This window comes from Gopherus flavomarginatus, chromosome 2 (assembly GCF_025201925.1).
Source record: "Gopherus flavomarginatus isolate rGopFla2 chromosome 2, rGopFla2.mat.asm, whole genome shotgun sequence".
Taxonomy (NCBI): domain Eukaryota; kingdom Metazoa; phylum Chordata; order Testudines; family Testudinidae; genus Gopherus; species Gopherus flavomarginatus.
In genome coordinates, this window is record NC_066618.1 from 44,202,833 (window position 1) to 44,215,564 (window position 12,732).

Consider the following 12,732-nt stretch of genomic DNA (forward strand, 5'->3'; position numbering starts at 1 on the left):
ATGGTGTGCCGAGTCTTCATTTAGTCACTCTAATTTAAGGTTTTGCGTGCCAGTAATACATTTTAACGTTTTTAGGTGGTCTCTTTCTACAAGTCTATAATATATAACTAAACTATTGTTGTATGCAAAGTAAATAAGGTTTTAAAAACGTTTAAGAAGCTTAATTTAAAATTAAAATAAAATGCAGAGCCCCCCAGACGGGTGGCCAGGACCTGGGCAGTGTGAGTGCCACTGAAAATCAGCTCACGTGCCGCTTTCGGCACACATGCCATAGGTTGCCTATCCTTGATCTATACGATCATGACTGGTGTGGAGAAAGTAAATACGGAAGTGTTATTTACTCTTCATAATACAAGAACTAGGGGTCAGCAACTGAAATGAATAGGCAGCAGGTTTAAAACAAAAGGAAGTATTTTTTCAGTCAACTTGTGGAACTCTTTGCCTAAGGATGTTGTGAAGGCCAAGACTATAACAGGGTTCAAAAAAGAATTAGTCAAGTTCATGGAGGATAGGTCCATTAATGGCTATTAGCCAGGATGGGCAGTGATGTAAAAGTGTGCTCTGAAGTGTCCCTGACCTCTGTTTGCCATTAGATGGGAATGGGCAACAGGGGATGGATCACTTGATGATTTCCTGTTCTGTTCATTCCCTCTGAAGCACCTGGCATTGGCCACTGGCAGAAGACAGGATACTGGGCTAGCTGGACCATTGGTTTGATCCAGTATGGTGGTTCTTATGTAACTATTTCAGCAACTGTCATTCATTTTCAACATAACATATCAGTGCTACTCTGTCCACTGGCTCAGCTATAGGGTTAGTGTTTTCTGTATTCCAAACTTACCACCTTTTCTTTTACAAGTTTACATAAACCAAGTGGGATAGTTTAAAGCCTGGTTTTAGAAGCTACCTTTTGCATGAAGTGTAAGGTGTCAGAGAGAACAGAGCTGAGGCTTCAAAACACAACCAATTTAAAAAAATCAAGAAGCATCTATATTAAACCACAGTCAAATTAATGAAATAAATATTCATGAATAAGAGTTTAAACTTTCTACTACCAGAAACAAAATTAATTATCTATCTGTACACAGGATCACAAAACAAGAAAACATTTGATTTTATTAAACATGAACATTTTTATCCCATCAATGGCTAGTATATGAACTTATTTCAATGCTGATTAAACCATGTATTACATTCTTTATCTCCATTTTGAAAATATTTGAACGTTTCACATTTTTTATTGGGATGTATGTAGTTTTCATAAAGTGCTATTTCTTTTTATATTATTAAAGTGTAAATTATCCTGAGAAAGAATTCTTCATGGATCACTTGAATGAGAACTCATTTTCCTGCCCCCTCCCACCATTGTTTATTCTGCATCCTTTTAATCTGCAGGACTCTTAATTCTCATCTTTGACGGCTAGCAAAATAAGGGTGAAAAACTGTGTTTTTCCACAAGGAAAAAAAAAGCTCTTTCCTTGGTCACATAACATATAGTGGGCACTATCTTAGTTTACTGAACTCTGTGAGCAGGACAGGCAACACTTAGTCACTATGAAGTGGATGTACTAGTAGTGTGCATAAAAATATAGCAACAATAAATCCTACAATGTGATCAGTGGGGACAAAGAGCAGTCCAGAATTAATGAAAGGAAAAAACCTGAAGAGCCACAAATGAACTGGTGATTTCTAGCTTACTGCTTCAGGGCTGTAGAAAGGTCACCTACATACTTACTCTAGTTTTAGGCGATAAAGATGAACTCCTGACAAAGTTTAACACCTCCCCCCTTCGCCACCAAGAAACCTTACATGTCAATTCTTAAAGAACTAGGTTGTGGTCCTTGGATGCTATGGAAGTGAAGTTAGTTTGTGAAAGCTTTCATCATACCTTTTGCATGCACTCAAAAGGTATACAAGACACCTTAATATTTAAAATTCCTTAGCACTATAGCCACTGTACTTCAAAAATAAGATTGCACACAACTAGTCAGTCATAAGTAGCACATTTTACTCTCCTGCAGGCTTCCTCTTAGATTGCTTGGACATCACAAAGCTTCCTTCTGGAGTTTTTAGATGTGCAAAAATCCAGGATCAGGTTCTTAAGTGGGAAATTTGATTTCCAACTTTTAAAAATAAACCAGCTAATCAGCTTAATACATGGCTCTGCAATGGAATCTAAATACTAAACTTTCGCTTTGAAATTCCAACCTAAATGGCAACAGAATCAAAGTGAAAAACATGCAGAGGGTTACATGGCAAACAACTTAATTCTGATTATTCACTTAAGTCAAGATTATGTAATGTAAAGTTTCTAATCAATACAGGACCAGTGAAAGTTACAAGATTCCTGACTATTATATTTGTGATCTATAGCATACTCCTACTTGCAATTTTCAAACCACATATATGGAAGGCCAAATATAAATGTTTTTTACGGTTCCATTTAAAGGCTATTTAGTGGTGCCCCCTTCTGCCCTCGGTCTCACTGAAACACTGATGAAATACTTAACCTAACTTTCAATAACAAAAAAGACTGATGCCAGGACAACCACTCCTTGAAGGGACAAATATCTAAACATATCGAGGTACATGATTGAGCATTCATGACCTTCCATGTTTGTTTACATAGTGTCTATTTTTCTGAACAGAAACCTAATAGATTCTCAGAGCATAAATACATTTAAAACAGGCTATTTAGAGAAATATTAAAATGCATGTCAGAAATGATCATGTTCCATACCAATCTCATTTTCCACTGAAAGAGGTTTTTTTCTTTAATACAAGTGGCAAATACTATTTCATGTTTCTGACCAATCTCAAAAGTGTTTTTTACCCATTTCTGAAGATGATTATAAAACTATCAATTTACTTCCTTAGCTCTCTAGAAGCATGGTCTTTAAAGAGAGAATTCACATGAAATTTTAAACACTGGTTCTAGGAATATACACAGCACATAGCACTCTTACACTTCTTTGAATTCAGAAATAAAGGTGCATAAGCAGCCTGAAGGAAGCGCTAAGTAAAGGGAGCTGCATCTGGTTAGCAAACGTCATGGATGAATTTTACCTGGTCTGGAATAGTTTAATTCTAGTCAACAGTCAAAGTTGGCACAACCTTGACCAGATACCTTGACTATCGTTGCAATCTCAGCTTGAGTGAGAATTAATAGCTTTGTATATTTTTTGTTTGTTTAATTTACGAAAGAAGGACTTCCCAAATTCATAGGTGCTGATCATTATGGCACAAGCAGGAGCAACTTTAATCAACCGTGGAACAATACCTGCAGGTAAAAAAAACATGTATTCACCAATTATCCATAAATATCACTCATTTTCAGAATAAGACAGACCACAGGCTTCTATAACACTGTGTAGTATCAATCTGTGCAGCAAGTAAAGTGGTAAACGTCCTATTCGTAAGGAAACGGAGGCCATAGTCTTGCAAACACTTAAGTCTGTAATACACTTAAGCAGTCCCAAGGAACCAGTGAAGTGGTGCCAGCACTGGCAAGTGTCATGATTTTGGACAAATTTTTGCAGTTGCACCCGTGACCATGTGAACAACTACAGGAAGCTTTTTATCTGAGTTGTCTGTAGTTTCCCCCTTTGGCTGCTAGTTCATGGACATGAGGATTGCAACACTGCTCTACCGAACTTGGTGTCATCCCTAGCCTATTGAGTGATGGCATAGTGGGAGGAGAATCATAGGATTAGAAGGGAGCTTGAGAGGTCACCTAGTCCAGTCCCCTGCAAGCCAGGACTAAGGCCTTGGCTACACTGGTGCTTTACAGCGCTGCAACTTTCTCGCTCAGCGGTGTGAAAAAACACCCCTGAGCACAGCAAGTTACAGCGCTGCACAGTGCCAGTGTAAACACTGCCCCAGTGCTGGCAGCACGGCTCCCGGCGCTGTAAGCCAATCCCCACGGGGAGGTGGAGTACCTGCAGCGCTGGGAGAGCTCTCTCCCAGCGCTGGCGCCACAACCACACTCACACTTCAAAGTGCTGCCACGGGACCACTGCTGCAGCAGCGCTGTACGGCTGCAAATGTAGCCATACTCTAAGTGTTATCTAGACCATCCCTGACATGTGTTTGTCTAACCTGCTCTTAAAAATCTCCAGTGATGGAGATGGCACAACCTCCCTAGGCAATTTATTCCAGTGCTTAACCACACTGACAGGAAGTTTTTCCTCATTTCCAACCTAAACCACTGTTGCTGCAAATTAAGCCCATTGCTTCTTGTCCTATCCTCTGTGGTTAAGGAGAACAAATTTCTCCTTCCTCCTTGCAACAACTTTTTATGTACTTGAAAACTGCTATCATATCCCCCCCCTCAGTCTTCTCCAGACTAACCATACCCAATTTTTTCAATTTTCCCTCATAGGTCATGTTTTCTAGATCTTTAATCATTTTTGTAGCTCTTCTCTGGACTTTCTCCAATTTATCCACATCTTTCCTGAAATGTGGTGCTCAGAACTAGACACAATACTTCAATTGAGGTCTAATCAATGCGGAGTAGAGCAGAAGAATTACTTCTCGTGTCTTGCTTATGACACTCCTGCTAATACATCCCAGAATGAGGCTTGCTTTTTTTGTGGCAGTGGTCCCGTGGCAGCATTTTGAAGTGTGAGTGTGGTTGTGGCTTCTCAACAACTTAGTCACCCCTCCAGTGCATGCTGGAATACCTGTTCCATCTGAAACAACAAGGCCTAGCCATTTCATCTATCAAGGTGCATCTAGCATCAGTCTCAGCCTTCCAGCCTCTGGTGGGCAGTAGGTCAGTCTTCTCACATGAAATGTCCATTCACTTCCTTAAAGGTCTAGAGAGGCTTTACACTCAAAAGGTTGCATTTCTGGTGGCAGTGATGTTTGCAAGACGGGTCTCTGAAATTAAAGCCTTGGCCTCAGAACCTAGAGCAATTAACCTAGCCAAGTGGAAGCGTTTCTCGGTGTGTTCTTCCCAGTGAGGCTTCTCACCAACTTAGTCACCCATCCAGTGCATGCTGGAATACCTGTTCCATCTGAAACAACAGGCAGTTGTCAGTGGCCCCTGCCCAACCAACCGGACCTGCTGTCGCAGGACCATGGTCGGCTCCTACACCCCAACCTCGAGTTCCTCCACCTCTCGGTGTGGATACTGTGTGGCTGAATCCGGAGGAGCGGAACTGTTTGGAAGGCGCTTTGTCTCTCTTGATCTTTGCCAGGACCCTGCCGATGAGTGGAATTGGAGGGAACGCATATATCAGACTCCCTGACCATGACAGGAGGAAGGCATCGGAGAGGGAGCCCTTAACCGAGAACAAAACTGGTGGCATTTCCTGTTCTGTCTGGTGGCATTTCCTGTTCTGTCTGGTAGCGAACAGGTCCACTTGGGGAGTTCCACACTTGAAAGATCATGCAGGCTACCTCTGGATGGAGTGTAAGAGGAGATGTGCCTGCTGAGCTGTTCTGTGAGCCTATTCCTGACGCCGGGAAAGCGACAAGCTTCTGGGTGGATTTCATGGCTGATGCAGAAGTCCCACAGACGGAGCACCTCTTGACTGAGAGCCGACGAGCACACTCCCCCTTGCCTGTTGATGTAGAACATAGAGGCTATGTTGTCTGTCAGGGCTCATGCCCAACAGGTGGGGCAGGAAGACTCCACCAGCCGGACTGCTCGGAGCTCTTTGATGTTAATGTGCCACTTCGCCTCTTCCAGGGATCACAACCCTGTGTCTGGAGGTTGCCAAGATGTGCACCTCAGCTGAGGTCCAAGGCATCTGACACCAATTCGATGGAGTGAGGGGGGTTGTCAAACAAACTCCTTCCAGGACTGTTCTATGGTTGGTCCACCATCGCAGCAAGGTAAGTATCACCTGGGGAATAGTAATGATCTTTTCCAGGGGGTCTCAGGACTGGGATTAGACCATCCTCAGCCATTGTTGCAGAGGCCACATCCAGAGCCTGGCATGCCGGACCATGTAAGTGCACGTTGCCATGTGACCTAGCAGGCACAGAAAGACTCTGGCTGTAGTCAGAGGGAACATGGAGACTTCCTCAATGAGGTTCGTCAACACGTGAAACCTTTCCAGCGGCAGGAATGCCCTGGCACAGGTCAAGTTGAGGACCGCTTCAATGAACTCTATCCTCTGCACCGGCACTAACGTCAACTTTTTGCCATTTACCAGTACGCCCAGAGTGCAGCATGTGGCTTGAAGTTCCACAACATCCCTTTGGACTTGAGACCTGGAGCTGCCCTTGACAAGCCAGTCGTCGAGGTATGGGTAGACACTGAGGTAAGACACTACCACTGACATGCACTTGGTAAACACTCTTGGTGCTGTCGCCAGGCCGAATGGGAGGATCGCAAATTGGTAATGGTGGGGGCCCACCATAAACCAGAGGAAGCATCTGTGTTCTTGAAAGATCGCTATGTGGAAGTAGGCGTCCATCGAGTCGAGGGTGGCATACCAGTTACCCGGATTCAGGGAGGGTATAATAGAAGCCAAGGAAACCATGTGAAACTTTAACTTCTTTAGGTATTTGTTGAGGTCTCGCAGGTCCAGGACAGGCCATAGAGTGCCCTTGGCCTTTGGGATTAAAAAGTACCAGGAATAGAGCCCTTGTTCCTGTATTTGAGAGGAACCTCTTCCATCGCACCTGGCTGTAGCAACCCCTTTATTTCCAGCGTAAGAAGACTCTCATAAGAGGGGTCCCTGAAGAGAGACGGGGAAGGTGGGTGGGCAGGGGGGTGTAAAGGAATTGGAGGGTATAACCCTGCGTCACTGTGCTGAGATCCCATCAGTCCGAGGTTATAGTGGTCCAAGCAGGAAGGAAAAGTGGCTGGACAACACTAGGACAGGTGGCTGTGAGGAATCGTCTGGTAGGTCACCCTTTGGTGCACCCTTAAAATGACTGTATGGCCCCCTGCTTGGCACAGGTCGAGCCCAATGGCTCGGATGGCACTTGTAGCCGTTGCCTCGTTTGTGGGGCTGGTCCTGCTGAGGCTGGCTCCCCTGGCCCTGAGGCTGCTGCAGTTTGAACTGCTTACCTGCCGGGGCTGGGATGTAAAGACCCAAGGTTTTCAGGGTGGTGACGGAGTCCTGCAAGCCATGCAACTTGCTCCAGCAAATAGGGCTTGGCCGTTGAAAGGCAAGTCCTGCATTGACTGCTGAGCCTCAGAGGACAACCCAGAGAGGAACAGCCAGGAGGCTCACCACATGGAGATTGTAGTGAGGCGGCCTGGTTCCCAGGCGCCCCGGAGGACGAAGAGCCCAGCCGGAGCTCTGAGCCTGCCCCGCAAAGGGTCAAGCGGCGACCCGTAAGTATAAAGGCAGGCCTTCTGAGCTAAGTAAGAGGCCAGCCGTCAGAAAGGCCGGACGTCTGCGACCGAGCTCCCACTGGGGAGGCAGCAGAAGGCAGCGGCCAGCCTAGCCTACCCCTCGCTCACTATCCCGGGGAGGCCTGGCCGAGCCTACCCTGCGCTCGCTACCCGGAGGAAGACTGGCCGAGCCTGCCCCGCTCCAGCTACCCGGAGGAGGAACCGAACCTGCCCCGCGCTCGCTACCCCGAGGAGGACTGGCCGGGACTGCTCCGCTCCGGCTACCCTGAGGAGGAGCCAAGCCTACCTTTTGCCACCTACCCCGAGGACCCGCTGAGCCCGCCTGTGGGGACAAACCCTGAGGAACTGATGGTGGTTGACCCCTCTGCTGACACGACGAGGAGTCAGGTACTCGATGAGGGGGAGAGTGGAAGTGGCCCGGGGGCAGCCGACCCCAGTCTGGCTGCAACACTGCCAGAGCCAATGTCAGTGTGTTGCGGCCAGGATCCCCACTGACACAGCAGCAGACTGCCTGCCGCTGTTAGGGCCCCAGGCTGGGACGCAGTGGAGTGGGAGGGCCTGCGTCCCCCACTGCCACCCAACATCTGGGTGGCAGACTCCTCCTCTCCCTGGGCCTGAGGAGGCCAAAGCCTAGAACTGTTACTGCTCGGCCCTGCCTAAAGGCCTGAGCCTATTTGACTTGCTAGTGTTTGTTGCCCCGCCCTGATCCAAGGGCCTGGGCTTTATAGACTGAACTGTTTGCTCAGCCCCTGCCTGAGGGTCTGAGCTCTGCCCTAGTGTTTGTTGCCCCGCCTTGATCCCAGGGCCTAGGCTTTATAGACTGAACTGCTTGCTCAGCCCCTGCCTGAGGGTCTGAGCTCTGCACTAGTGTTTGTTGCCCCACCCTGATCCCAGGGCCTGGGTGTTATAGACTGAACTGCTGCTCGGTGTAGTGAGGTGGCCTGGTTCCCAGGCGCCCCGGAGGACGAAGGCCCCCCCCCCGCCCTCCCAACAGCAGACCCCTTACAGAGATACTGGAAGCCATTGTGCAGGCAGCAGCAGCACAATGGAGGGCTGCCCTGGCCATGGTTGTGCCTTCATAGATGATCACTTGGAATTCCTTCTTGGAAGCCTCGGGGAGCGACCCTTCAAACTTGGCCAGGGTTTGCCACATATTAAAGTCATATCAGCCAAGGAGGGCTTGGTGGTTGGCCACTCTCAGCTGAAGACTAGAAGACGAATAAATCTTATGTCCAAAGAGATACAGCCTCAAGTCCTTCATTTTTGGGGATGGCCCTGGGTTGACCTTGCCTCTCTTTGTGGTTAACCACCTCTACCAGAAGGGAATTAGGGACAGGGTGGGAGTATAAGTACTCATGCCCCTTGGTTGGCACAAAGTACTTGCGTTCGGTCCTCTTAGAGATAGGGGCCAAGGAGGAGGGGTCTGCCATAAGGCATTAGTGATTTTGGAAACCCCTTCATGAAGGGGTAGGGCCACCCTGGCCGGAGCCAAGGAGCAAACCGAGAGTCCGGGGGGTCTTTCAGTTCCTCTGCCTGAAGCCCCAGGTTGGAAGCGACCCTCTTCAAAAGTTCCTGGTGTGTTTTGGTGTCATCTTGAGGAACTGGGTGAGGGGGCCCTGTGATAGCCTTGTCTGGTGATGACAAGGACAATGCCAGTGCCGCAGGAACCTCCACTTCCATTGGTGGTCCAGCAGCTTGCTCCCTGGGTCCTCCTGGACCTGTGGGGTTTTATGCTCGATGCCTCAAACACCAGAGGGGGACAGGATACCGAGTCCGCTGGCCTCTCCAAGGTTCCTGACACTGACTAGGCAGCCTGGGAAGATTGGGTGAACGCCCAAGGGTTCCATGGGTACCATGGTGCCGACCACTGCGCCTGAGGCCATGGGACAGGTTTCAGTGCTGATGATGTAGCCTGAACCACAGATACCAGAGCCTGTCCCACAGTCAGGGAATTTCACTCCGTGCTGGAGGTGTAAGCAGAGTGGTTGGTACTGGGTGACCAGAATCGGGAGGAGCGGTGGCTCTTGTCCAACTGGTGCCTATCACTGCCTCCTGAAGCTGACCTGTCTGAGCAAGACGGGTTTCTTGGTCGGGATCTTGGGGACGAACAGCATTTGGCAGATCTGCGTTGGAGACTTGGCGATCCACACCTCACACTATTCAAACAGTACTTGGATGTCGAACAGGACTGGGAGCTAATATGGGCTGGTTGCCTGGAGGCTCTTCCTGACTAGTGCGACCTACTGCTTGGAGATGGGTGATGACGCTCTGGCGATCGGCGATCTCCGATCCTCGAATGGTCCTGTGATCAGTATCAAGCCCTTGGAGACGGTCAGGCCCAGTCCGGGAGTTCTTGCCGGGCGGCTTCTCAGAGGGTCTGAGCCAATCTACTGGCGAGGTATGCCTTGATTCCCTCGATCGGTGCCCCCTGTACGGAGACCAAAGAGGGCTCCTGTGATGTTATCTGATTAAAATATGACCTGGAAACATTTTGTGTTCAATCCTGCTTCTTACTTCTGGAGGAACTTTGCTACAGTCTGAAGCTCTGAACAAAGGACTGAATGACCCAACCAAGCTGCGGATGTATTCCAGAGACTTGACTTTAGCCAGCAGTTTATTCCATCACTGTTACATGCCTGAACCAACAACTTCGCCATTACTGTATGTAGTTGATTCCTTTAACCAATTTTAACTCTCACCGTTTTTTTGCCTTTTTTTTTTAATGAATAAACCTTTAGATTTTAAGTAAAAGAGGGGTAGCCGTGTTAGTCTGGATCTGTAAAAGGCAACAAAGCGTCCTGTGGCACCTTATACCCTAACAGATGTATTGGAGCATAAGCTTTCGTGGGTGAATACCCATGTGCATGCATCTGATGAAGTGGGTATTCACCCAGGAAAACTTATGCTCCAATACATCTGTTAGGCCTGGTCTACAGTACGGGTTTATACTGAATTTAGCAATGTTAAATCGAATTAACCCTGCACCCGTCCACACAACGAAGCCCTTTATATTGACATAAAGAACTCTTAATATCGATATCTGTACTTCTCCCCGAAGAGGGAAGTAGCGCTCAAATCGGTATTGCCATTTCAGAATAAGGTTAGTGTGGCCGCAATTCGATGGTACTGGCCTCCGGGAGCTATTCCACATTGTGCACCATTGTGCACAATGTGACCGCTCTAGACAGCAATCTGGAGTCGGATGCACTGGCCAGGTAGACAGGAAAAGCCCCGTGAACTTTTGAATTTCATTTCCTGTTTGCCCAGCGTGGAGCGCTGATCAGCATGGACTGTATGGGAGATACTGGATCTGATCGCTTTATGGGGAGACAAATCTGTTCTATGAGAGCTCCATTCAAGAAGTCAAAATGCCAAAGCATTTGAAAAAATATCCAGACAGAGGCCACAGCAGGCACTCAACACAGTGCTGCATGACAAGCGTAACGGAAAGCCAAAGAATCAAATGGACGCTCATAGAGGGAGGGAGGGAGGACTGAGGACTCCAGCTATCCCACAGTTCCCGCAGTCTCCGAAAAGTATTTGCATTCTTGGCTGAGCTCCCAATGCCTGAAGGGTCAAAAGCATTGTCCTGGGTGATTCAGGGTATATGTCGTCAGTTTACCCCCCTCCCCGCCATGAAAGAAAAGGGAAACAAATCATTTCTCACCTTTTTTCAATGTCACCGTATGTCTACTGCATGCTGCTGGTAGACATGGTGCTGTGGCACTGAACAGCAGCATCCCCTCCCCTTCCTTTCCTGATGGTAGATGGTACAAAAGGCTTGGAAACCGTCCTCATCATCCCGTGAGTACTCCTGGCTGGCCTTGGTGAGGTCAGCTGGGGGTGCCTGGGCAACAATGGGAATGACTCCTGGTCATTCCCGGCAGACGGTGCAAAAGGATTGAAAACCGTCGTCATCATAGCAACTGGGGGCTGAGCTCCTCAGCCCCCCCCCTTTCATGTCTAAAGAAAAGATTCTGTGCTGCCTGGACTATCATAGCAGCTGGAGGCTTCCTCCCCCTCATTTTATCTCACTAAAAAGTCAGTGTTTCTTATTCCTGCATTCTTTATTATTTCATCACACAAATGGGGGATACTGCCACGGTAGCCCAGGAGGGGTGTGGGAGGAGGGAAGCAACGGGTGGGGTTGTTGCAGGGGCACCCCCTAGAATGGCATGCAACTCATCATTTCTGCATGATCTCTGGGGCTCTGACCCAGAGCGGCTGTGCTCTCTGGCTCTCTAGTAGACTTGCCCCACATTCTAGGCAGGACTGACTCTATTTTTAGACAAAACAAAGAAGGGACTGACCTGGGGAGTCATTCCCATTTTTGTCCATGCGCCCCCGGCCAACCTCGGTGAGGTCAGCCAGGAGCACCCATGACAGCAGCAGATGGTACAAAAGGATTGATAACCATCATTGCCAATTTCCAATGGCAGACAGTGATATAGGGCTGGTAACCGTCTCTGTTACCTTGCAAAGGCAAACGAATGCTGCTGTGTAGCACTGCAGTACCGTGTCTGTCAGCAGCATCCAGTACACATATGGTAACAGTGACAAAAGGCTAGGGAAGCTCCATGGTTGCCATGCTATGGCGTCTGCCAGGGCAATCCAGGGAAAAAGGGCGTGAAATGATTGTCTGACATTGCTTTCACGGACGACGGATTGAGTGACGACATTTACCCAGAATCACCCGCGACACTGTTTTGGCCCCATCATGCATTCAGATCTCAACCCAGAATTCCAATGGGCAGGGGAGACTGCGGGAACTATGGGATAGCTACCCACAGTGAAACACTCCGGAAATAGACACTAGCCTCGGTACATGGACGCACACCATCGACTTAATGTGCTTAGTGTGGCCGCGTGCACTCGACTTTATACAATCTGTTTTACAAAACCAGTTTCTGTAAAATTGGAATAATCCCGTAGTGTAGACATACCCTTAGTCTATAAGGTGCCACAGGATCTTTGTTGCTTTAGATTTTAGATACTGAAGGATTGGCATCAGCATGATTTTGGGGAAAGATCTAAGTTATATATTGACCTGGGTGTGTGGCTGGTCTTCTGGGATCAGAAGAACCTATTATTTGATGAGACTAGTTGTAAAGAACCAGTCATCTCTGAATCCAGTGTTTTTGATGGTGATATAAGAACTGGAATGCCTGAGGAAACCGCATTTATGTTTTCTTGTTAGCCAGTGTGGTGAAACAGAAGTTTACTTTTGTTGCTAGTTTGGTATATGCCATGGGGGATTAGCCACCAGTCTTGGGGTGTATCTGCCCTATTTCTCAGCAGTTCGTCCTGAAGTTGGCATCCTCAGTTGTGACTCAATGAGGCATGGTTACAGCTCTACTGGGCCTGCTTCTCTAGTCCTGAGACGTGACGGCTTCAAGTGGATGATCAATGGCGGG

The 12,732-nt window shown here is 47.9% G+C and overlaps 1 protein-coding gene across 2 annotated transcripts in view; it reads right to left on the reverse strand.

Annotated features, from left to right (window-relative positions):
- Positions 1-2,811: 2,811 nt before the first annotated feature.
- The window catches only part of SLC25A40 (solute carrier family 25 member 40), a 101,218-nt gene continuing 91,297 nt past the window's right edge, over positions 2,812-12,732 (reverse strand). For both annotated transcript variants that reach the window (XM_050939642.1, XM_050939641.1), the window contains exon 11: positions 2,812-3,280. In XM_050939642.1, the coding sequence (XP_050795599.1) occupies positions 3,147-3,280 (134 nt within the window). In that variant the 3' untranslated portion in view covers positions 2,812-3,146. The remainder of the gene's footprint in view (positions 3,281-12,732) is intronic.